At 43.2% G+C, this 26,872-nt stretch overlaps 1 protein-coding gene across 2 annotated transcripts in view; it reads right to left on the reverse strand.

The window, feature by feature from the left end:
- Positions 1 to 1,773: 1,773 nt before the first annotated feature.
- The window catches only part of LRRC31 (leucine rich repeat containing 31), a 48,889-nt gene continuing 23,790 nt past the window's right edge, over positions 1,774 to 26,872 (reverse strand). For both annotated transcript variants that reach the window (XM_056565124.1, XM_056565122.1), the window contains 8 exons: positions 25,226 to 25,360; positions 22,984 to 23,151; positions 17,922 to 18,089; positions 17,050 to 17,217; positions 9,226 to 9,390; positions 7,407 to 7,574; positions 6,410 to 6,577; positions 1,774 to 5,175 (listed from right to left, as the gene is read on the reverse strand). In XM_056565124.1, coding sequence (XP_056421099.1) covers positions 4,859 to 5,175; positions 6,410 to 6,577; positions 7,407 to 7,574; positions 9,226 to 9,390; positions 17,050 to 17,217; positions 17,922 to 18,089; positions 22,984 to 23,151; positions 25,226 to 25,360 — 1,457 coding nt within the window. In that variant the 3' untranslated portion in view covers positions 1,774 to 4,858. The remainder of the gene's footprint in view (positions 5,176 to 6,409; positions 6,578 to 7,406; positions 7,575 to 9,225; positions 9,391 to 17,049; positions 17,218 to 17,921; positions 18,090 to 22,983; positions 23,152 to 25,225; positions 25,361 to 26,872) is intronic.

The following is a 26,872-nucleotide window of genomic DNA, read 5'->3' on the forward strand; positions in this document are numbered from 1 at the left end:
TGTGCTCAGGGTGGCAAGAAAAATTACCACACACATAAACACTCACCAGGTACCTATGCCCCAATAGTGCCATACTGACAGTGATGGTCCTGCTGCTTAGAGCTTCTTGATCTCCAACCCAACACATGGAAAGTGTCTGATCAGTGGCCACAGCATTGGCACATATCCACAGGATATTCCATGGGTGTCTGATAGATGGCGTTCTACCTCTGTAGAACATAGCCCTAGGTCCTTATCCAGCCAGAGGTGTCTGGGATTATAAAAACAGCTGTTTTACGCTGCTTCCAAAATTCCCATATACTTAAATGGGAGTTACAGAAATGGTGTAGCATCACAAGCTATGTTGTTTCCATAACTCTCGAATTACAGAAACAGCTTGCATTGCTATAATGGTTCCCTAACTCCCATTTACAGAAATGTTGTTACAGAAATGACATAAAACAGCTCTACTGATATTCTGTGGATATGCCAAAAATATCTGTGATGGCACTACCCCTTAACCCCTTAAGGACTCAGGGTTTTTCCGTTTTTTCACTTTCGTTTTTTCCTCCTTCCCTTTTAAAAATCATAACCCTCTCAATTTTCCTCCTAAAAATCCATATTGTGGCTTATTTTTTGCGTCACCAATTCTACTTTGCAGTGACATTAGTCATTTTACCCAAAAGTTCACAGCGAGACAGAAAAAAAATCATTGTGCGACAAAATCAAAGAAAAAACACCATTTTGTAACTTTTGGGGGCTTCCGTTTCTACTCAGTGCATATTTCGGTAAAAATGACACCTTATCATTATTTTGTAGGTCCATACGGTTAAAATGATACCCTACTTATATAGGTTTGATTTTGTCGTACTTCTGGAAAAAATCATAACTACATGCAGGAAAATTTATATGTTTAAACATGTAATCTTCTGACCCCTATAACTTTTTTATTTTTCCATGTACAGGGCGGTATGAGGACTCATTTTTTGTGCCGTGATCTGAAGTTTTTATCGGTATGATTTTTGTTTTGATCGCACTTTTTTATCACTTTTTATTCATTTTTTAATAGTATAAAAAGTGACCAAAATACGCTTTTTTGGACTTAGGAATTTTTTTGCGCGTACACCATTGACCGTGCGGTTTAATTAATTATATATTTTTATAGTTTGGACATTTACGCATGCGGCGATACCACATATGTTTATTATTTTTTTTATTTACACAGTTTTATTTTTTTTATGGGAAAAGGGGGGTGATTCGAACTTTTATTAGGGAAGGGGTTAAATGACCTTTATTAACACTTTTTTTTTACTTTTTTTTTGCAGTGTTATAGGTCCCATAGGGACCTATAACACTGCACACACTGATCTCCTATGCTGATCACTGGCGTGAATTAACACGCCTGTGATCAGTGTTATCGGCGCTTGACTGCTCCTGCCTGGATCTCAGGCACGGAGCAGTCATTCATCGATCGGACACCGAGGAGGCAGGTAAGGGCCCTCCCGGTGTCCTGCAAGCTGTTCGGGACGCCGCGATTTCACCACGGCGGTCCCGAACAGCCCGATGACTAGTCGGGATACTTTCACTTTAGCTTTAGAAGCGGCGGTCAGCTTTGACCGCCGCTTCTAAAGGGTTAATACCACACATTGCCGCGATCGGCGATGTGTGGTATTAGCCGCGGGTCCCGGCCGTTGATGAGCGCCGGGACCGACGTGATGTGATGCGGGGTCGCAGCGTGACCCCGCTTCATATCGCGGGAGCCGGCGCAGGACGTAAATATACGTCCTGCGGGGTTAAGGACTCAGCGTTTTTGCATTTTCATTTTTTCCTCATCACCTTCTAAAAATCATAACGCTTTCAATTTTGCACATAAAATTTTACCAAAAAATCCACGGCGAAACGGAAAAAAAATTCATTGTGCGACAAAATTGAAGAAAAAATGCAATTTTGTAACTTTTGGGGGCTTCTTTTTCTACGCAGTACATTTTTCGGTCAAAATGACACCTTCTATTATTCTGTAGGTCCATACGGTTAAAATAATACCCTATTTATATAGGTTAGATTTTGTCGTAAATCATAAATACATGAGGGAAAATTTATATGTTAAAAATTCTCATCTTTTGACCCCTATAACTTTTTTATTTTTATGCATATGGGCTGGTACGAGGTCTCATTTTTTGCGACGTGATCTGAAGTTTTTATTGGTACCATTTTTGTATTGATCTGACTTTTTGATCGCTTTTTATTCATTTTTTCATGAGGAGGGGACCTCCGCTTACGTGCTAGCTGATCGGGACATCGCGATTTTATTGCGATGGTCCCGATCAGCCCGACTGAGCTGCCGACAAGCTTTTACTTTCATTTTAGATGCGGCGATCAACTTTGATCGCCACGTCTAAAGGGTTAATAGCACACGGCACAACGATTGGTGCCGCATTCTATTTGCCTAGGGTGCCGGCTATTATTAGCCGCTGTGACCGACCCGGTATGACGCGGGGTCCCAGCGGGACCCCGTGTTATATACCGGGACCAGGCGCAGGGTGTACAGGTATGCCCTGTGTCCTTAAGAGGTTAAGGTTTCAAACAAAATACTTATTTGGATACTCTTCATACCAAGCAACAGGATTTCCCATGTGTGATCTGGTGAAGCTTTAGTTAAAGGGGTCCTCTCTAACGCCTCATGGGTGTGGACCCACTGTGCCACAAGTAGCAGCCAGGCAGGCAGAATGGGGCAAACTGACACTATAGATAGCATCAGACGCAGCAGAGCTGAACAGATGTTTACTAGCTAAGCAGGTACTGTGACAACAGCTAGCCAAGATGGTTACAGGTGCAGGCTGGAACAGGCTGCAAGCAGACAGGTATTGTGGTAGACCGTCCGCGTTTATTAACAGGAGAGAAAGGTCAGGTTTCAGGGGAGGAGACAAAGGCAAAGTGTACAGGCAGGATCAGCAGACAGACAGAGACTTTAGCAGTACTGTATACACAACCTTGCTGAGGCCAATAACAACAGATGTGGCAGACTTAAATATGCAGTGCCTGGCAGGGTTTGGAGAAGGAGCCATTAGGGAGTGCACACTGGCTCTATAAAACTTGCACGCACAGAGAATGTTGTCCATCACTGGTAAGAACCAGGACACATGGTGCGCTGGTGGTTGCCAACCAGCAGTGTTACATCCTCTAGGAAAGCACATTGATAGTCTATGTCTTACATTGGCAGAGCAGGTCCTGATGATGAGTGCCAATCTCAATGATCAATGCTTGTTTAATGTACCTTCTCTTGGCTCAATTATCGTCCGGGCCTCACAAACAATTGCTAGATCATTCACGTGATTATTCAAGGACTTCTGCTCTTTCTGGAATCCAATGGTTGATCAATGCACCACGCTCACCCCAGTCACTTGAGCACCATGGCTCTTATATGTTTGTTATGGTTTAGATACATGCAGCTGTGTCTGGCATTGTAGCATACCACCAGCTAAGAACTATGGCCCCTTCATTCTGCCTATTGTGTGGGTATCTAGTGTTGAACCCAGACATATCACACATTCATCACCTTTAATGTTTTCCTGGAAAATCTCTTTATCTGTGACTTAATCAGTTACAAATCAATAATAATATATAGATGACTTTTACCCATATTGATATCACTCATAATAACAGATTTGTTTGTTGTGTGACCCACTTATACTTATTATATTTATTTAATTATGGCAAATACATTCTAATATTCATATAAAATGTGCCATTTGCATTTCCTTTATATAACATCTGTATAATGTATACTATTAAATTTGTTCTCATCATATTAATATTTGACGTTATTCTGTATTACTGTGACCTAAAATTTAGCTTTGTGAAAAAAATGCATTAAGAATCATGCATAATTTTGCTAAAATTGCATTTGTTAATCTTCACCACATACCAGTAACATTCACTCTTGTTTCAGTTTTTTATGACTTATAGAAGCGCAGTGCAAAACCCAAAAATAATCTAAAAGTGTTAGGAGAAGAACTTAGTCATGTGGTGCTTTTACCTGTTTATGTAATTAATAGGTTAGACTCTGGCCACTAGGTGGTGTCCTGTCCAAAGCAAAATATGTCACCTGAATAGTTGGGACTTGACAATTGTTGGCTTATCCATAGGGTAGGCTGTCAATTTTAATTTAGTGGTGTCGGACTCTCGCATTTTAATGTGCTTGGTGTTACAAACACATTACATCTCATTCAAGGCAATAAAACTAGGCTTTGATCCGTGGCCATGACTGGTAATCAAAGACAAGGATGTGATGACTGCAGGGGTACAGTCTCTTCTAACAGCTGACCAGAAGTGGGTGCAGAGAGTTGGACACTTACCATTGTAATTTTAATGGCCTCTCCTAGAGGTCGGCCATCAACGTTGAAGTCCTGGATAACCCTTTAATAAAATATTTAAATCCCAGCTTATGTGTTATGGTTAGAAACTTTATAAGCATTGCCACCATTTAGATCCCTGAACGATGCAGTCTTGGTCACAGTAATACATTTGCATTCTGTTCCTTTTAAGTTTTTATTATCTGTGTTCAATGAGTGTGATCACTATGTAGACCATTTCAAAGCAAATACAATATCTGAATTTATTCAGACCTTTTTCAGAGAATGCCATAGTTCAATGTTTTTCTGCAGTAAGATGGTTTCTTGTTTCTTATACCTGCAAAACCAGTTCTGTATAAAGCAAACAGAGTAATCTTATAATATCTGAAAGCTTTGTCATTTTCAGTAGCCTTAAGCTCAGTCACATCACTTTCTTGGGGAGTTAAAAGGACATTCCAACGCTAATAAGTCGATGGTTGATCACATAAAACTTGTCAGACTCAGCATGTTCATATACATGTAAAATATTAGTCATAATGTATATTGATATTATTTTCCATTTGAATACGGCTCAGTTGCTGACGCTCTGCTGCAGACAGTGCCCAGCGTTGCATTCCCAGTTCCTTGAGCTTTGGTAGCTTTACCAGATTAGATAGCAAATGAATGAACCACGGTCCACATTCATGAGATGTGGACGGTCTCAAACTTATATCTAGTTCAACAATGTTCTTCAGAGCAGACACACTTTCAAAGAATAGAGACCATCCTTCATCAGGTATGGTGTCATTGTAGGCTATGTCCAGCTGCTCTAATCTTTCCAAATTACCATTTTGTGCCACTGATGCTGAAATGAAAGAAAAATGGAATGACCTAAGATATATGACACTTTATTACATTACATGTCATTATATTATCAAGTTTGAGCTGTAGATCTGCAGGGGAAGCACCTATGAAAATTATACTTTAAAAATTCTCACTGAGATAACCCATCTCACAACAACATTGAAAAATGGTTACTGACAGAGCAAAATCCACTTTTAACAACATTTTTATCAGATTGACTGAAAAGGGGCAGTTACCCTTTCTATCTACTGGCCCAGGTTCTCTCTGACTAATAAAGGGCCAATTTTAAGTTCTGCCTGGATATACTCTACTAGAACATGTTTACCTCCTGTCTTTTATGAGTGCAAAATTATGAAATACTGCAAACTCAAGTAATATAGTCATCTGTAGTCTCACACGGTAGTGTCAAAAAAGCCTGGACCTGTAGAGAAGCACAGGACTGAGATGGCCATACAACTTAGGCTGCATTCACACCACGTTTTGTGTACATACGGGTGCCGGATCCGGCAGGGGGAGGGGCAAACCAGGTGCTCCCGTACCCCAGCCGGATCAGCCCGTGACTCCATTTACTTTAATGAGCCGACCGGAGTCAAACGGTGACTCTGGTCTGCTCAGTTCTGACCCGTATGCGGTTTTGGACCGGACCTAAAACCGTAGTATACTAGTTTTAGGTCCGGTCACAAAACCGCATACGAGTCAAAACTGAGCAGACACCGTTTGACTCCGGTCGGCTCATTAAAGTAAATGGAGTCACGGGCTGATTCAGCTGGGGTACGGGAGCGCCCGGTTTTCCCCTCCCCCCGCCGGATCCGGCACCCGTATGTACAAAAGGTGGTGTGAATGCACCCTTAGATAGTTGTCAGGTTCATTCATCTGACAGCTACAGGATTTCCCTTGAAAAAACACCATACCACCCTTGCATAGACATGCACGCTCAGCTCAGCAGGTACATGTATTCTCATTAGGGAGAAGGGTAAAAGTTGCCACTGGACACTTCTGGCATTGGCTTATCTATCATGAGAACAATGGATCTAGTATGCTGGAATCTAACATGCCTAAAACTTCTACCCCCCCCCCCTACATCTGCCCTTATGTAAAAGTCAGGACACTATAATTTAATGGGCACTTTAAACAGTTAATTGGCCCTATCTACAGATTCTAGCATTTTTGTTGTCCATCAGATGTTACCCTTGAAGCCATACATCACGAAAAAGACATAGTTTAAACATTATTACCTATTACAGCCAGGTCCTGTGTGACCAGATTGCAGCTGCTCAAAAGAAGGCTCTGAAGACCTATTGCAGACTTTAGAGTTTCAAAAAGCAGCTTTAGGTTTCCTCCAACACATTTATTCCAGGAAAGATCCAGCATCTCAAGGTCCAGTAGGTAATGTGAAGCTTCAGCTACGGATAAATGGTATAGTTAATTGTTCTGTAAAGAGCACCTGTCATGTACATAACATATAATTTGCACCGTGTATTTGTGCTCAGATGAAGACACTGACATGAGATCATAACCAGGAGTGTCAAAGTCCATAGAGGTTGTAGATGACCAGTCCTGAGAGAAATTTGCGAAAATTCGCCTTCCTGGTGTTTATTTTCTATAGTGATTTTCTATTGTGCCATATTCACCACATACAATGGAGATGTAAATACAGATCTATATTCCAGCATTTTAACTTCCACTGACTTTCAAGATTCAAGATGTCCCCAGACTACCCTTCTAAATTAATTGATATTGCCATTATACATTTTGGAGAGTAAAAATGTAATTCAGATTGCCTGATTCACCATATACAACATAATCATCTTGGAAATTCCAAGAAAATTCCATTCATTGTTGCGGGTCATGTGAGAGCTGTGCCGACTGAGCGCTCACGTGACCCGTGACAATGAATATTCAAATTGAGCCGGGAGGCCCTGAAGATGGATGCCAATCTTTGGAGGAACAGATCTCCGGAGTGCAGGTACATATTTAATCCATTAACCACTCATCTGTCTCCTGTTCACCCACATTATAACCCAGTCTATTGGGTTTAGTGTGGGTGAACAAATGACCGTTTTCCTTTAAAACCCCTATATAGTCATGCCCCTACTTTATACCCTAAAAACCATCTGGCAGGTCCAGTTTAATAGTCACTTACTCATTTGCCAAAAAGAGACTTCCCATTTTACATGAGGTTGTTAATGCAAAAATATGTTTAGAATGTAATATTTAGACTTAAATCCATACCTAGTCCTGCAAAGGAATCTTTTTGTAATGTGCAGTTGCTGATATTTACAGATTTCAATTTAGGCAGAAAACGTAGTCGACTGAAAAGATGTTCAGAAGAAAAGCCTATGCTTTTATTGGATGATAAATCCAGAAATTGAAGGTTGGATAGTAGTGGTATGACCTGGGCTACAAAATTAAAATACAAAATTATTAGACAAAATCTTGCACAAGTGTCATTGTCCATCATTGCAGTTTTAATACATCAGGTTGGGACATGATAAAATCTAATTTTCTTATGTAAATTGGTTATATACATGAAATAATTGTTGTGGGATCAGACAACAGTTGACAATGTTCCTAAATGTCTACTGTTGGAGAAAGTAAGTAAGGATTGCATGTGCTGGCTTTCAACGTGCCTTTATTCCAGGGGGGTCTGTAACAGCTGTTCTTATGGTACTAAACAAGCACACGTAGCTGATCTCAGCATACATTTTTAAGTGGAGGTTAAAGGGGTACTCTGCCCCTAGACATCTTATCCCCTATCCAAAGCATAGGGGATAACATGTCTGATCACTGGGGTCCTGCCACTGGGGAACCCCGCTATCTCGGCTGCGACACCCCAGACATCCTGTGCACGGAGCGAACTTCACTCCGTGCCGGATGACTGGCGGGGCAGAGGCTCATGACGTCACGTTCACACCCCGCTCATGATGTCACGGCCATGCCCCCTCAATGCAAGTCTATGGGAGGGGGTGTGATGGCCGTCATGCCCCCTCCTATAGACTTGCATTGAAGGGGTGTGGCCATGACGTCAGGAGCGGGGTGTGGCTGTGACATCACGAGCCTCTGGTGCTCCTGCGCTGCACCCGACGCTCTAAATGAACAGCGGGTGCAGCAGGGAGATTGCGGTAGTCCCCAGCGGTGGGACCCCCGCGATCAGACATCTTATCTCCTATCCTTTGAATAAGATGTCTAGGGGTGGAGTACCCCTTTAAGGGAGATCTGTTGGCAGAGTGATCTGTTGTCTAACATCTTATATGTATGGTCACCTTATCTCATCCAACAGCTGACACCAGTCATACTGCTGAGTACTCATTAAAGGGTAAGGAGGATCCTAGAAAACACTGGGGAGATAAATACTATAAAAATGGCCTACATAACGATGACTTTTTCAATGACATTTTCAATAAGCCTTAAATACTTTTTAGACATCTTTGTGCATGGCTTACTATAAAATATGCATGGTTTCCTTGAAATGAGGCATGAAGTAAAAGACCACACTGTGGTGCACATTTTTACGTAAAACTAGGCCATAGACACTTTAAACCTAGACTAGACAGCCTAGAGTCCCAGTTATAAATCTGATGTATTCTTATACTGTACAGTCTAGATGCCAGTGGGCCAGTGATTAGCCAACAAAAAATATATTTATCCAGCTGTTTGGCTCCTTTGTGTGGCCAATAAAATCATTGTCATCGGCTGCACATTGCCTTGTGTAAACAGGGGATTTGCAGGCAACAATAATGAAGTTTAGGGCTGCACCAACAATCAATTATGAAGCCCAGCAAGGTGATTGATCGAGCCTTGTGAAGAAGAAGGAGGAAGTATATTTGGGTCCAAGGGGTATTAATGATAGACATGCACATGTTATTGTCCTTGTAGTCCTCTTTTAGCTTGACAAAGGCCATATGGGCTAAAACCTCGCAGCCATATTTTGCTTATGTTTAATTCATAATATAAAGGAATTTCTTCTTTAACATTGGTTTGATGCCTTGGATTCCTAATACATGCTATCAACCTTTCAAAATGAATTGTTAAAAATAAATCATTGCATTACTCAGTGCTGTAACATCATCTTTGGAAAGCGAGCATTGATGAATATCTAGTAATTCCAGTCGTTTGAAGGCTGTCAGACGTGCTGCAGCCGCACAGAATCCACCTGTTGCTTTATTGCATGATAGATCCAGTTTCCGTAAATAAGGCCAATACTGGAATGCAGAACCTTAAGAAAAAGAGGGAAAAAAACTATTATTATTAAACTACTTTAAGATGATCAACCAATATAGACAGAAATCATACAAAGACATATTCATTGAATCATCTGTTTGCAAATACTGAATAGGAATAATCAGCTGATTACAGAGGTCCCACAAGTTACAATATAAATTGGGTCCAGGACAAACATTCCGTGTTAAAACCATTGTAACTTGAGACCATATAGAAAACTAGTTATTAGTTCTAAAGTCTCCATAATGTCATCCAAAAATAAGAAAAAAATGGAGATCATAGAAAAAGAAGATAACCAATATAGATAAAACAAGTTCTTGCATATAAAAGTCATAAATAGCTGCTAGAAGCTACAAATCACTTTATACATATTGGGCAGGAGCTTTTTTAAGATCCTGTACAGTACACTCAGTGTACCTGAGATACAGAATGGAGCTGGCCTCACTGGTTGCCCAAAGGTAGCCCTGGCACAGGTAAGGAGCAGTACTGTACAGCTCTATACTTTAGCAAGGCTTACTAGACTGCAAACCAGTGCATGCGCTTAAATAATGCAGGTGTTAGGAATCACGGCAGGTGAACAGCAGGTGGTGGATCCTCTGGGCCTGTGTGGAAGGAGACTTGAGCCGTGCCAGGGAGCAGGGTCTAAGGTGCCACTGGTTTTCACCAGAGCCTGCCGTAAAGCGGAATGATCTTGCTGGGGCAGGTGGCAACCAGGTCTCGCTACCCCTGGCATGACTCGTCCTCACAGGTAGCTGGGGGGTAACGTGGCACTGACAGCGACTGGCAGAACGTGGCTGGCAGGACGTGGTGGGATGGCAGAAGAACAGGGCTGAAACACAGGTACAGGATAGGGCGGAACTAGGAACAGATACACAGACTCAGGGAAACAGGACTTCACTACGGCTAGACAACCAAAGATCTGGCAAAGGGAACAGGGAGGAGCAGATACTTATGGACAACGGACAGGTGCAGGCACTTTAATTAATTGGTACTGGCCCATTAAGAAACAGAGCTCCGGCGTGCGTGCCTCCGCCCCCTAGGGCACGCGCGCCGGAGCTCTGTTTCTTAATGGTGGGGGAACACCAGGGAGCAGAGACACAAGAAGGGGAGCGCCACTGTAACAACAGGGTTTTTACCAGTGAAATGTCCACCCTGATTGATCTGATCTTCTCGCCATTTACACGATCAGTGGGTCCAGTATATTTCTGGCATTGTTTGTTGAGTATGGTCTCAAAGTACAATGGACCAGGAAAGAACAATGTCTATTGAAAATATAACCTGAGGCCATTGTATCTTAAGGGATCACTGTACATGCATACACATATCAATACCATTATATATACAGGCAGGACCTCATACCTACACCATATACTCTCTTGGTTAGAGTGGTGAGTGGTTACAAAGATCATCTACAATGTCCTGTAGTGCATTACAAAGACAACCCACTTATGTGCCTGGACACTATGTAATGCTTAAAAGTAATCTGATATCAGCTTTACTGGAACTAACCTGCTGTTACGCCGAGCGCTCCGGGTCCCCGCTCCTCCCCGGAGCGCTCGCTACACTTCCCTCACTGCAGCGCCCCGGTCGGTTCCACGGACCCGGGGCGCTGCGTTACTACCTCCGGCCGGGATGCGATTCGCGATGCGGGTAGCGCCCGCTCGCGATGCGCACCCCGGCTCCCGTACCTTACTCGCTCCCCGTCAGTTCTGTCCCGGCGCGCGCGGCCCCGCTCCCTAGGGCGCGCGCGCGCCGGGTCTTTGCGATTTAAAGGGCCACTGCACCGCTGATTGGTGCAGTGGTTCCAATTAGTGTTTACACCTGTGCACTTCCCTATATCACCTCACTTCCCCTTCACTCCCTCGCCGGATCTTGTTGCCCTAGTGCCAGTGAAAGCGTTCCTTGTGTGTTCCTTGCCTGTGATTCCAGACCTTCTGCCGTTGCCCCTGACTACGATCCTTGCTGCCTGCCCCGACCTTCTGCTACGTCCGACCTTGCTTCTGTCTACTCCCTTGTACCGCGCCTATCTTCAGCAGCCAGAGAGGTTGAGCCGTTGCTAGGGGATACGACCTGGTCACTACCGCCGCAGCAAGACCATCCCGCTTTGCGGCGGGCTCTGGTGAAAACCAGTAGTGACTTAGAACCGATCCTCTAGCACGGTCCACGCCAATCCCTCTCTGGCACAGAGGATCCACTACCTGCCAGCCGGCATCGTGACAGTAGATCCGGCCATGGATCCCGCTGAAGTTCCTCTGCCAGTTGTCGCTGACCTCACCACGGTGGTCGCCCAGCAGTCACAACAGATTGCGCAACAAGGCCAACAGCTGTCTCAACTGACTGTTATGCTACAACAGTTACTACCACAGCTCCAGCAATCATCTCCTCCGCCAGCTCCTGTACCTCCTCCGCAGCGAGTGGCCGCTTCTGGAATACGACTATCCTTGCCGGATAAATTTGATGGGGACTCTAAGTTTTGCCGTGGCTTTCTTTCCCAATGTTCATTACACTTGGAGATGATGTCGGACCAGTTCCCCACTGAAAGGTCTAAGGTGGCTTTCGTAGTCAGCCTGCTGTCTGGAAAAGCCCTGGCTTGGGCCACACCGCTCTGGGACCGCAATGACCCCGTCACTGCCTCTGTACACTCCTTCTTCTCGGAAATTCGAAGTGTCTTTGAGGAACCTGCCCGAGCCTCTTCTGCTGAGACTGCCCTGTTGAACCTGGTCCAGGGTAATTCTTCCGTTGGCGAGTATGCCGTACAGTTCCGTACCCTTGCTTCAGAATTATCCTGGAATAATGAGGCACTCTGCGCGACCTTTAAAAAAGGCCTATCCAGCAACATTAAAGATGTTCTGGCTGCACGAGAAATCCCTGCTAACCTACATGAACTCATCCATCTTGCCACTCGCATTGACATGCGTTTTTCCGAACGGCGTCAGGAGCTCCGCCAGGATATGGACTCTGTTCGCACGAGGCGTTTCTTCTCCCCGGCTCCTCTCTCCTCTGGTCCCCTGCAATCTGTTCCTGTGCCTCCCGCCGTGGAGGCTATGCAGGTCGACCGGTCTCGCCTGACACCCCAAGAGAGGACACGACGCCGCATGGAGAATCTCTGCCTGTACTGTGCTAGTACCGAACACTTCCTGAAGGATTGTCCTATCCGTCCTCCCCGCCTGGAAAGACGTCCGCTGACTCCGCACAAAGGTGAGACAGTCCTTGATGTCTACTCTGCTTCTCCACGTCTTACTGTGCCTGTGCGGATGTCTGCCTCTGCCTTCTCCTTCTCTGCTGTGGCCTTCCTGGACTCTGGATCTGCAGGAAATTTCATCTTAGCCTCTCTCGTCAACAGGTTCAACATCCCGGTGACCAGTCTCGCCAGACCCCTCTACATCAATTGTGTAAACAATGAAAGATTGGACTGTACTATACGTTTCCGCACGGAGCCCCTTCTAATGTGCATCGGATCTCATCACGAGAGGATTGAACTGTTGGTCCTCCCCAATTGCACTTCTGAAATCCTTCTTGGACTTCCCTGGCTTCAACTCCATTCCCCAATCCTGGATTGGTCCACTGGGGAGATCAAGAGTTGGGGGCCCTCTTGTTCCAAGGACTGCTTAAAACCGGTTCCCAGTAAACCTTGCCGTGTCCCTGTGCTTCCTCATGTAACCGGTCTCCCTAAGGCCTATATGGACTTTGCGGACGTTTTTTGCAAAAAACAAGCTGAGACTCTACCTCCTCACAGGCCTTATGATTGTCCCATTGACCTCCTCCCGGGCACTACTCCACCCCGGGGCAGAATCTATCCTCTGTCCGTCCCAGAGACTCTTGCCATGTCTGAATACGTCCAAGAAAATTTAAAAAAGGGCTTTATCCGTAAATCCTCCTCTCCTGCCGGAGCCGGATTTTTCTTTGTGTCCAAAAAAGATGGCTCTCTACGTCCTTGCATTGACTACCGCGGTCTTAATAAAATCACGGTTAAGAACCGCTACCCCCTACCCCTCATCTCTGAACTCTTTGATCGTCTCCAAGGTGCCCATATTTTTACCAAACTGGACTTAAGAGGTGCTTATAATCTCATCCGCATCAGAGAGGGGGATGAATGGAAAACGGCATTTAACACCAGAGATGGACACTTTGAGTATCTGGTCATGCCCTTTGGTCTATGCAACGCCCCTGCCGTCTTCCAAGACTTTGTTAATGAAATTTTTCGTGATCTACTATACTCCTGTGTTGTTGTATATCTGGACGATATCCTGATTTTTTCTGCCAATCTTGAAGAACACCGCCAGCATGTCCGTATGGTTCTTCAGAGACTTCGTGATAATCAACTCTATGCCAAAATAGAGAAATGTCTGTTTGAATGCCAATCTCTTCCTTTTCTAGGATACTTGGTCTCTGGCCAGGGACTACAAATGGACCCAGATAAACTCTCTGCCGTCTTAGATTGGCCACGCCCCTCCGGACTCCGTGCCATCCAACGTTTTTTGGGGTTCGCCAATTATTACAGGCAATTTATTCCACATTTTTCTACCATTGTGGCTCCTATTGTGGCTTTAACAAAAAAAAATGCCGATCCCAAGTCTTGGCCTCCTCAAGCGGAAGACGCCTTTAAACGACTCAAGTCTGCCTTTTCTTCGGCTCCCGTGCTCTCCAGACCTGACCCATCTAAACCCTTCCTATTGGAGGTTGATGCCTCCTCAGTGGGAGCTGGAGCTGTCCTTCTACAAAAAAACTCTTCCGGGCATGCTGTTACTTGTGGTTTTTTTTCCAGGACCTTCTCTCCGGCGGAGAGGAACTACTCCATCGGGGATCGAGAGCTTCTAGCCATTAAATTAGCACTTGAGGAATGGAGGCATCTGCTGGAGGGATCAAGATTTCCAGTTATTATTTACACCGATCACAAGAACCTCTCCTACCTCCAGTCTGCCCAACGGCTGAATCCTCGTCAGGCCAGGTGGTCTCTGTTCTTTGCCCGATTTAATTTTGAAATTCACTTTCGGCCTGCTGATAAAAACATTAGGGCCGATGCTCTCTCTCGTTCCTCAGATGCCTCTGAAATTGAACTCTCTCCTCAACACATCATTCCTCCTGACTGCCTGATTTCCACTTCTCCAGCCTCCATCAGGCAAACTCCTCCAGGAAAGACCTTTGTTTCTCCACGCCAACGCCTTGGGATCCTCAAATGGGGTCACTCCTCCCATCTCGCAGGTCATGCGGGCATCAAGAAATCTGTGCAACTCATCTCTCGCTTCTATTGGTGGCCGACTCTAGAGACTGATGTGGTGGACTTTGTGCGAGCCTGCACTATCTGTGCCCGGGATAAGACTCCTCGCCAGAAGCCCGCTGGTTTTCTTCATCCTCTACCTGTCCCCGAACAACCTTGGTCTCTGATTGGTATGGATTTTATTACTGACTTACCCCCATCCCATGGCAACACTGTTATTTGGGTGGTCGTTGATCGATTCTCCAAAATGGCACATTTCATCCCTCTTCCTGGTCTTCCTTCAGCGCCTCAGTTGGCTAAACAATTTTTTGTACACATTTTTCGTCTTCACGGGTTGCCTACACAGATCGTCTCGGATAGAGGCGTCCAATTTGTGTCTAAATTCTGGAGGGCTCTCTGTAAACAACTCAAGATTAAATTAAATTTTTCTTCTGCATACCATCCTCAATCCAATGGACAAGTAGAGAGAATTAACCAGATCTTGGGTGACTATTTACGACATTTTGTTTCCTCCCGCCAGGATGACTGGGCAGATCTTCTACCTTGGGCCGAATTCTCGTATAATTTCAGAATCTCTGAATCTTCCTCCAAATCTCCGTTTTTCGTGGTGTACGGCCGTCACCCTCTTCCCCCCCTCCCTACCCCCTTGCCCTCTGGTCTGCCCGCTGTGGATGAAATTTCTCGTGATCTTTCCACCATATGGAAAGAGACCCAAAATTCTCTCTTACAGGCTTCTTCTCGCATGAAGAGATTCGCAGATAAGAAAAGAAGAGCTCCTCCCATTTTTTCCCCTGGAGACAAGGTATGGCTCTCCGCTAAATATGTCCGTTTCCGTGTCCCGAGCTATAAGTTGGGACCACGCTATCTTGGTCCTTTTAAAGTTTTGTGTCAAATTAATCCTGTCTCTTACAAACTTCTTCTTCCTCCTTCTCTTCGTATCCCTAATGCCTTTCACGTCTCTCTTCTTAAACCTCTCATCCTCAACCGTTTTTCTCCTAAATCTGTTCCTCCCACTCCTGTTTCCGGCTCCTCGGACATCTTCTCTGTCAAAGAGATTTTGGCCTCTAAAAAGGTCAGGGGAAGAACTTTTTTTTTAGTGGATTGGGAGGGTTGTGGTCCAGAAGAGAGGTCCTGGGAACCTGAGGACAATATCCTGGACAAAAGTCTGATCCTCAGGTTCTCAGGCCCCAAGAAGAGGGGGAGACCCAAGGGGGGGGGTACTGTTACGCCGAGCGCTCCGGGTCCCCGCTCCTCCCCGGAGCGCTCGCTACACTTCCCTCACTGCAGCGCCCCGGTCGGTTCCACGGACCCGGGGCGCTGCGTTACTACCTCCGGCCGGGATGCGATTCGCGATGCGGGTAGCGCCCGCTCGCGATGCGCACCCCGGCTCCCGTACCTTACTCGCTCCCCGTCAGTTCTGTCCCGGCGCGCGCGGCCCCGCTCCCTAGGGCGCGCGCGCGCCGGGTCTTTGCGATTTAAAGGGCCACTGCACCGCTGATTGGTGCAGTGGTTCCAATTAGTGTTTACACCTGTGCACTTCCCTATATCACCTCACTTCCCCTTCACTCCCTCGCCGGATCTTGTTGCCCTAGTGCCAGTGAAAGCGTTCCTTGTGTGTTCCTTGCCTGTGATTCCAGACCTTCTGCCGTTGCCCCTGACTACGATCCTTGCTGCCTGCCCCGACCTTCTGCTACGTCCGACCTTGCTTCTGTCTACTCCCTTGTACCGCGCCTATCTTCAGCAGCCAGAGAGGTTGAGCCGTTGCTAGGGGATACGACCTGGTCACTACCGCCGCAGCAAGACCATCCCGCTTTGCGGCGGGCTCTGGTGAAAACCAGTAGTGACTTAGAACCGATCCTCTAGCACGGTCCACGCCAATCCCTCTCTGGCACAGAGGATCCACTACCTGCCAGCCGGCATCGTGACACCTGCTGATACAGTCTAATAACATGGGTGGCACGGATGACACAAATTCCTTACCATTTTTTTCCTCCCCCCGTTTCTGAAATATTCCCTAAAATGGAAACATGTAAATTAGGTGGAATGGTGCACTCATGGCATTCCCTTGCCCCAAGGCGCACTGGTGGAGGCACAGCAGGGACATCCAACACTTACTGCCAGGTTTCAGAACATATTGCTAGGGATCCCACCTGGGGGACATTTTGAGATCAGATTTTTGTCAATTTTAGTTGATCCAAAACAGAGAACACATTTATGAGGACTGTCACCTATAATTTGTAAAATATGTACATACAGGTCTACAATATCTCTGTGCCATGTGTCTAACAACCTCATAAAAAGAATGAACAGCATTTGTTCTGTGTGGCACAGACACAGAGACGAATAGATTTTTAGTTATATTCTCAAGATGGCAGCATGAAGAAGACAAGCATGTGAACTGAAGCTTTACATGAAGTAGGATATATAGTTACTGACTCAGATAGCTGATGCTGTCCTGCCGTAGACCAGTAGAGCGCAGTTTTAAAACACACAAACTTGAGCAATTTTTGAGTTCTTCAGTGATATTCTTTATTGCGCTTCCAAGTTCTTTGTTTGCGGAAAGTTCCAAAAATTCTATTTTCGGCATCTTTCTTAAAGCATGTGCTAAAATATGGAGAACAGAAATTATTTACACAAAGTAGTTCTCATAACTATACATAAAAAAAACACCAGTGAAAAGATAAAAGATGCACCTTGTACCCATTCCTCCTGATGCAGGGACCTATTGTCAAGATTTCATGCGAAAGTGTGTTATAGATGTGTTATAGATTAGCCTATCTGAATTACCTAATATACTTTTTTTGTAACTTTATGTGTTAAATTAACCCCCAAAAGTTTGGCCACTAGGGGTCCTCCTTCTGGTCCTGCCTGCTGTCCTGCTTAGAAATTGTCTTCTGCAGCAGCCTGGCAGAGACAAAAGTCAAGAAATGCAAGTGGGACCTCAGCTAAGCACATTATATAGAGCGTACAGCAGAATTCAGAGAGCTGAAGAGGGGGGTGCGGTCTCAGCCAATCACACCTGATCTTACACTGAACTGCTCTGGGCTGTGTTTAGCAGAGGGAGGGTGGAATTTCTCCCCTGCAGGGCTTCAGATGATTTCACGCCTTCTGGAGAAGGCCCCTTCCCAATCTGTAGAGCTCATTGAGACTAAGCAGAAGATACAAAACAATATCAAGGTAGAAGAGTAAAAAATAATAAATAATAAAGGCAGGGGGTGGTTTATCATGATGGGGGGAGTGAACTGGGAGGATTGAAAAATGTTATCAAGTTTGTGACAGGTACTCTTTAAGGATATAGGTATTTTTACCTAGTGAATCTCCATCCTCAGCTTTAAGGCTACACTCTGTTAGACTTAGTGACTTCAGTTCACAGTTGCTTGAGAAGTGCTGTGTGAGTCTTGATAAGGCTCCTCGAAAATCACTGTTCCATGACAAATCGAGAACTTGCAAATTAGGAATGTGCTGAAGTGCTTCTCCTGTGTGGATATTTTTAGTGTCATCATACATTATATATAGTATACATATAATTATAACAATTATACCCTGAGAATAATTAGTCTTTGTTACATGTCCGTTAGCCTCTTATTGTACATTAAAGGCATACAGAGGTTTAAATGGAAGCAGGAAGAACAAAACAGATGATTTTCTATAAAAAGTACTGTGTATCACCATAATCATTTACTCAATTTTGTTATATATGTGCATAGTAAAGGCTGTAAAGACAAGACCCAAAAAACAATGGCAGAATTGCTATGGTTTTCCAATAGCAAACATTAACCACTAAACTAGCCAAACTCCTTAAAGGAATTATCCAGGAAAAAACTTTTTTTTATATATAAACTTGCTCCAGAAAGTTAAACAGATTTGTAAATTATGGAAAAAGGGCAGCTCACAATAAATAAGCCAAGGTAAAATATGGTTAAACACCTACCCCTTTATATATATTTGGAAAAAGAAAAGAAGAAATTGTAACCATAACCTCAAGGCCAATATCAGATAGCCTGATACATGATGAGTAATTAAAGGAACTGTGCTTCAAATGTATGAAGAAAAATATAACAAGTATATTGTGTTATAAAACCTCCTTTCACAGGGTCCTTGTGAGGAGGTAGATGCAATAAATGATTGTTAAAATATAAATATAAAACAACAGCACTGTAGGCAGTAATCGGAAAAATAGTCCTTTATTCCAGAATGAAAACTTTTCACAGTCCGCAAATATGCATCATATCGTGTGTAGACTCAGGTGCATGCATCAGACAGTGATATGGAATATATTTACCAGCCAGATGGAGAAGACAGATGAAACGTTCCAGAGGATTAGTGCCGGCAAGCACCCGTCCGAAACGGAGTCTGAGTGTGCTGAGTGTGGGCGCTGGCGTGCGCTCCTGCGGCTGGTCTGCCTGCCACAGACCCGGTGGAAGCCGCTAGTGATGGTAGAAAGAGACACAGCTTACAGACATCCGATGGACGAACCTCATGGAATTGCTTGACGTCTGACGTCAGCCAGGTAGGTGGGCTGGATAGATGGAAACTGCGGCAGTTGTATGGAAAACGGTGTCGGACTTGCGTTAGCGGTGGTGTTTGCTGATAAATGTTCCTAATCACAGTGGTGCGTTATTGATGTGTTAGTTTAAGCTTCTAGACACGTTATAGGGTACTTTATAATAACAACCCTTTCCTCAGTAGAAGGAAACTGAGGAAAGGGTTGCTATTATAAAGTACCCTGAAACGCGTCTGAAAACGCAGTGGCCCCGCGTTATAGAAAGGGAAATATGTCTATGTTTATTCTTGTTTAAGTCATTTAAATTGACTTAAGTCATTAAAATTGACATTTTCCCATTGAAAATGGGAAAGAGAGCAATTTAAATGTTTATAAGGGAAGGTGCTTATTCACATTTATTAACACTTTTTTTTTATACAATAATGTGAATAAAAAAAAAAAAATCACTGTAAAGTGCAGAAACAAAACACCCCAAAATTAACCCACAAATATGTTTTTTTGGCTTTCCTGTAGGATTTGTGGTAAAATGGGTGGTGTCATTACAAAGTACAATTTGTCCAACATAAAAAAAGCCCTCATATGGTCCTGTAAGTGGACAATTGTGGCTATTAAAACACGAGGAGGAAAAAATGAAAATGCAAAAAATGTAAAATGAAGTGAAACAGGTATACATTAAGTGAAACAGGTATACACAAGAGCCTCTACTGTATTATTTAATAGTACCATTTGCTACACTATAAGTAAAAAATAATAAAATCCCAGAGTGCTTCTTGGGTCTATTCACACGTACAGTATCCTGCCCATATTTGATGTGCAGGATTTGAAGCTGTGTTCAGTGATTTAGTTTCCATTAAGCTCTGCAGCATAAAATCTGTAGCTTCAAATCCTGCGCAGAAAGTTTTTCTCGCAAGCTTAATTCTCTTATACTTTTCATATTCATAATTTTAATCATCTTTGTTTATATACAATGTATCTGCAGCCAAAGTCAGTTGACAAGTAGAATGCAGTACTAAGTAATCCACTCATATATTTATTTTTAGGGAGGTGATTAGAACATGTGACCATTCTGAGTAATGAAGATGATGCGTCTCCCACACCTTAAATGTAAACATATACATGCGGAGAGCACAGCAATATAGATTTCCCTCTATGCAAAGCTTCTCATAAGGAATAATATTAATAAATAAAATTGTTTAACAATTAAAACATTAACTAATCTATCCAATGATAATTAGGAACTAGACAGGCTGTCATAACCACAAATATGGACAGACCAAAGTTCCTTTTACACAAGCAGATGACAGCCCGACATGAGCCTGAACGGGGCCCAACTATGGTTAGTGTGTTATAAGCCATCACTGAATAGGTTGTGCTCTCCTTTACTTACAGTATTTTCGGCAGCTCATCCACTGTTTACACGACATGATAAGTTACCAACAAACAATGATTTATAGAGCTTGGTCCCAGTTATTAGCCGGGAATCTATTACACAGGGCAATAATTGTGATGACTGACCAATAAAAGGTCTGCAATACAGAAAGTGATGCAAAATCTACAGGGATTACTTGTTTACTTTGCCTAATATGAACTAAACACAGGGAACTATAGTTGTTTCCTTAAAGGGGTTCTCTGCTGCCCTGCCTTTCGGAGCTCCACTCGTTCCGGAAGTTCGTTATTCCGAACGCTGTGTGCGGGCTTCCGTGTTCAAGGTCACCCCCATCGTGACGTCACACCCGCCCCCTCAACGAAAGTCTATGGGAAGGGGGCACGTCACGAGGGGGCGGCCTCGAACACGGAAGCCCGCACACAGCGTTCGGAGTAATGAACTTCCAGATGCTGCGAGCGGAGCTCCGGAAGGCAGGGCAGCGCACAACCCCTTTAATATTTCAATTTATGTCCAAGATCCGAAATAGATATATCTGATTTATTAATGCCATCTGTTCACCATTATAAGTTATGCAGCTTCCTAGTATACTTTGGAGGGAATTTAGACCGGCACCTCAGATGCTGGTCTTAAATGGGCACTGTTATAAAAATTTTTTGCTACTGCTCTCCTTATGGTAAACAAAAAATCTTTGTAATGTACATTGTTTTACCCCTTAAGGACCGAGGGTTTTTCCGTTTTTGCATTTTCTTTTTTCCTCCTTGCCTTTAAAAAATCATAACTCTTTCAATTTTGCACCTAAAAATCCATATGATGGCTTATTTTTTGTGCCACCAATTCTACTTTGTAATGACATCAGTCATTTTGCCCAAAAATCTACGGCGAAACAGAAAAAAAAAATCATTGTGAGACAAAATTGAAAAAAAACGCGGTTTTGTAACTTTTGGAGGCTTTTGTTTCTACACAGTACAGTTTTCGGTAAAATTGACACCTTATCTTTATTCTGTAGGTCCATACGATTAAAACGTTACCCTACTTATATAAGTTTGATTTTGTCGTACTTCTGGAAAAAATCATAACTACATGCAGGAAAATTAATACGTTTAAAATTGTCATCTTCTGACCCCTATAACTTTTTTATTTTTCCGCATATGGGGCGGTATGAGGGCTCATTTTTTGCGCTGTGATCTGAAGTTTTTAGCGGTACCATTTTTGTATTGATAGGTCTTATTGATCGCACTATTTTGGACTTTGGAATTTTTTTGCGCGTACGCCATTGACCGAGCGGTTTAATTAATGATATATTTTTATAATTCAGACATTTCCGCACGTGGCGTTACCATATATGTTTATTTTTATTTTTATTTACACAGTTTTTTTTTATGGGAAAATGGGGGTGATTCAAACTTTTAATAGGGGAGGTGTTAAATGATCTTTATTCACTTTTTTTTCCCACTTTTTTTTTGCAGTGTTATAGCTCCCATAGGGACCTATAACACTGCACACACTGATTTTTTACATTGATCAGTGGTTTCTCATAGGAAACCAGTGATCGATGATTCTGCCGCTTGACTGCTCATGCCTGGATCTCAGGCACTGAGCAGTCATTCGGCGATTGGACAGCGGGGAGGCAGGTAGGGATCCTCCAGCTGTCCTGTAAGCTGTTCGGGATGCCGCGATTTCGCCGCGATCCCGAACAGCTCCCAGAGCTAACCGGCATGCTTTCACTTTCACTTTAGATAAGGCGTTCAACTTTGAACGCCGTGTCGAAAGGGTTAATAGCGCGCGGCACCGTGATCAATGCCGCTCGCTATTAGCCACGGGTCTCGGCCACACCGTGGCCCCGCGTTATAGATCGGGAGTGGACTCATGACGTACCGGTACGTCATGGGTCCTTAAGGAGTTAAAAAAATGAAGTTTTCTATGTGTTATTTGTGTTTAAAAAAGCTGCCACTAGGTGTCTCCCTACTTGTCCAGAGCACATTCCCCCCCCCCCCCCTATCTTTTGCACAGACTTTGGACTCCTGCTGGCCTAGCAGAAGTCCAAAATCAGGAAATGCAGTCTGGAGTGCTGAGGTGGGGGGGGGGTGCAGCCTTAGCCAATCATAGCTCATCTCCCACTGAACTGCTCTGGGCAGTGTGTAACAGAGTGAGGGTGGAATTGCTCCCCTGTATGGCTTCAGATGATGTCTGAAGAATTTTTTTCTTGCCCAGACAACCCTTTTAAAAAATGTTGTGCTATTGTACGATTTTTTAAGAAACACGTTGTTATTTTGAAGTGAAGGTACAGTTTATTGGCAGGGGTCTTTTGTATGGTTTAGTTGGTCTTAACAGGTAGGCTGGCACTCCAACTTCTTTATTGGATGGTGCTCACCTTTCTTAATGTAATATAAAGATTAAGTTGTGGCAGCTTAAGAAGATATTATCATGGGACCCCAAAAGTTAAACTGGTTGGTTATGTTTACCACTAAAAAAGCCATACCTAAAGAACCAGCATCATCAGCCGTCAGACCACAGTTACTTAGGCTTAATATTCTTAATCTTGTGACATGACAAAGATGTGGGGTCATCAACACCATAGATCCACCAACCGACTCATTCCAAGATAGATTCATTTCTTCAACATCTGGGAGATACGGCATCAAGGAACCTACAGTAAGATTAAAGTGTAATTAAATAATATAACATTGACTAATAATAGTCATTGCTGATTTTTTTTCTCACGAATGCTCAGGGTTTTTTTTTTGGTATTTTTTACAGGTTGTATCAATTTTTCTTTTGTCTTCGAGACCTTTTTTCTTCAGATAGGTATTGAGAATGTGAGAAATGTATCAAACATATACAACACATCATATTGTCATGCTATAGATGTATCTATTGAGAAAACTGCATTGAGAATAATATTTTTACAGTAGAGTATAGAGTATAATATAGTTGTAAGAGTGCAGGTAAACTACACGTGAGAAGAACACATACAATGGCATACATAGCTTGAATTCAGTGCAATTCAGAAGAATTAATAAGGGGAGTGGATGACTGTAACATGGTTCAGGTGACACAATGGTCAAGCTATGTTAGATGACCCTTAACGCCTAAAAAGCTAAGAGCAGTTCTAAGGCATATAATGTAGAAAAATAAACAGATTATGGGTAGGGTCACACGTGTACACACCTCTCGTCTTGGAAGCAGGGAGAAGACAGGAGTAGCTGAGAAAATGGGAGGTGTGGCAGGACATACGGGTGACTGGTGGTAGGTAAGTAAAGCTTTTTTTCTGTGGCTTCAGCAATGTATTAAAATTTATGTGAAAAAAAAGTGGATTCAGCTTCCCATTGTTTTTAATGGATATCCGTGTAAAAATGTATATTATAAACTACAACGCAGATTTGCATCTGCTGCAGATATGAAATCCATGTCACTAATAAAAAAGTAGTGAAATGTCACATCTTTCATGCAGAATCCAAACGGGGCGACTCAAAGGGCTAACCTGTGGCCGAACCTGCAGCAGAAATACTAGCCTGAATCTACCTTTTCAGCGTACCTCAATACTACAATGTACATGAGCACTAGGTAAAAGAAGCTGCAGAGTAAGAGTTGGCCTTTACTTGTGCTGCTTGTGCCATCTTAAAGGGGAACTCTCATTAAAATGAATTTTTTCTATTGCACTCCTTATGGTAAATAAAAAATATTTCTAATATACTTTGGTAAAAAAAAAAAAAAAAAGAAGTTTTCTATGTTTTATTTGTGCTTAAAAAAGCTCAAGAGCACATTTCCCCCCATCTTATACACAGACTTAGGACCGAGGTCCAAACACAGAAAGTGCAGCCTGGAGTGCTGAGGTGGGGGGGGGGGGGGTCTCCAGCCACATCCAATCATAGCTCCTCTGACACTTAAATGCCATATGCTGTTGGTTGGACACCCCCCCCCCCCCTCAGCACTCCAGGCTGCACTTCCTGTGTTTGGACCTCGGTCCTAAGTCTGTGTATGAGATGGGGGAAAATGTGCTCTTGAGCTTTTTTAAGCACAAATAAAACATTTTTTTTAAACAAAGTATATTAGAAATATTTTTTATTTACCATAAGGCGTGCAATAGCAAAAACTTTAAGGCTATGTTTACACAATGGAATTTCTGTGCTGAATTCTGCATTGGGATTCCACACGGAGATTCCTCAGCAGTAGAGTCCCATTGATTTCAATGAGATTTTGCTGCACTGTTCACATAGCAGAATTTCTGCGCCAGAAATTCATATTCCAGTGTTCGAAAAAAAAAAAAAAAAAAAAAGGCATGTCTACTCTATTCTTTCTGCGGACTTTGCATTGCTGTCTGTGAGGTGGCGCATTTCAGAGCACTCCTAGTGCCAGTATGTTCTGCCGGCGCTCAGCTGTCAGGTGAATGTCTGCACAGAAATTTTTCGTGCGGACATTCACCCATGTGAACATATCCTAAAAGGGTTGTATGTGATTAGAAAAACATTTCTGTCTTCTTCTTAAAACAGAGCCACTCCTGTCCATGAGCTGTGTCTGATATTCCAGCTCAGCTCCTTTCACTTGAATGGGGCTGAGCTTTAGGATAGTCATCAGACACCATACTTTTATTAATTCATACAACTAGTAAAACTTGTATGCATTTTTGCTTAATAACATGAAATATAATACATACAATACATTACTATTAACAATGGTCAGCTTAAATATCAGATCATTACAGCATTGAAATGTTTACTTACCAAGCTCTTTTATACCAGTAGCTGTCAGACCACAGTTATTCAGGTTTATAAACTGAATTTCTGCCTTTTTATCGTACTTCTCCATAAACTGCTTCACCTTCCACCATCCAAGATCTAAATCCAGCGGATCCTCTTCTATGTAATACAAAATATGGTAGGCAATATGATAAATTCCCATTGTATTGCTTCTTGCAGAAACTACCCAAGTATGACATTCATGATACAAAGGCCTCTGGCACGAAACCATATTAAAAATCAAACCAAACCACACTATGCACTGATTTGCAACCTGCACCCGTGAAGCTATGTATGGTATCTTTGTTTTTTTCATAGGGTATTAAAATATGGTGATCTGTACAGCAACCATAAAAGTACAGCACATAAAGTACATTTAGTACATACTATACATCTCCTTACAAATATAGACAAGACAACAAATTTTTTTTAAATCAACTGGTGCCACAACGTTAAACAGATCTGTAAATGACTTCTTTTTAAAAATCTTAACCCTTCCAGTACTTATCAGCTGCTATATGCTCCACAGGAAGTTGTATTTCTTTCTGGAGTTCTTTTCAGTCTGACCACAGTGCTCTCTGCTGACACCTCTGTCCGTATCAGGAACTGTCCAGAGCAGGAGTGGTTTGCTATGGGGATTTGCTCCTACTCTGGACAGTTCCTGACACGGACAGAGGTGTCAGCAGAGAGCACTGTTGTCAGAATGAAAAGAATTCCAGAAAGAAATACAACTTTCTCTGTAGTATACAGCAGCTGATAAGTACTGGAAAAATTAGGATTTTTAAATAGAAGTCATTTACAAATCTAAATAAAATAAGGCGAGAAAAGGGAGAGCAAATTAAAGACAAACTTCACCTGGACTGGAATGCGGCTTGGTCCTGGTACCTAACTGTGTGTTTCCTGCGGGGTGCGCACACACAAGCATGAAGTATCAACGATAATGAATAAAGAAATACATAGGTGCACTCACCGCTCAGCGGAGACAGCTGCGTGGCGGGGTTCGGTTCACGGGGAGCTGGATCTCAGCATCGGCGCAGGAAGTGTGGCGCTCGGAAGCCTCCGAGCGCAACACTTCCTGCGCCGATGCTGAGATCCAGCTCCCCGTGAACCAGACCCCGCCACTTAGCTGTCTCCGCTGAGTGGTGAGTGCACCTATGTATTTCTTTACTCATTATAATTTACAAATCTGTTTACCTTTCTGGCACCATTTGATTAGAAAAAAAAAATGAATTTTTTACTGTAGTACTCCTTTAAACATAGGGGATTTCATGTCAGATGATGATGGTCTGTCATTGCTTGACAAAATATGTTGTTGTTAAATTTCACTGAATGAATGTGCATTTTTCTTGACATCGTCTACATTCAATCGTCTACATTTAATCAAATGTGTAAGAGCTTTATATTAAAGGTTATAGACACCTTTGACTAACTATTTTTTATTCTTCCTTGCTGGGTAGGATACCTAACAATCTATAAAACTCATCTTTATTGAAGATCCTCCATTCGCACCCTGCTGGACTTCCGGAGCAGAGGAACACTAAATTAGATATTTAATAATCCATAAATTGATGCTAGAGGCCCCTATCTCATCATTGCTGCAACAATTGCATATACTTTCTATTACATATACTT

The sequence above is a fragment of the Hyla sarda genome, chromosome 3 (assembly GCF_029499605.1).
Source record: "Hyla sarda isolate aHylSar1 chromosome 3, aHylSar1.hap1, whole genome shotgun sequence".
In the NCBI taxonomy this organism is placed as follows: Eukaryota; Metazoa; Chordata; class Amphibia; order Anura; family Hylidae; genus Hyla; species Hyla sarda.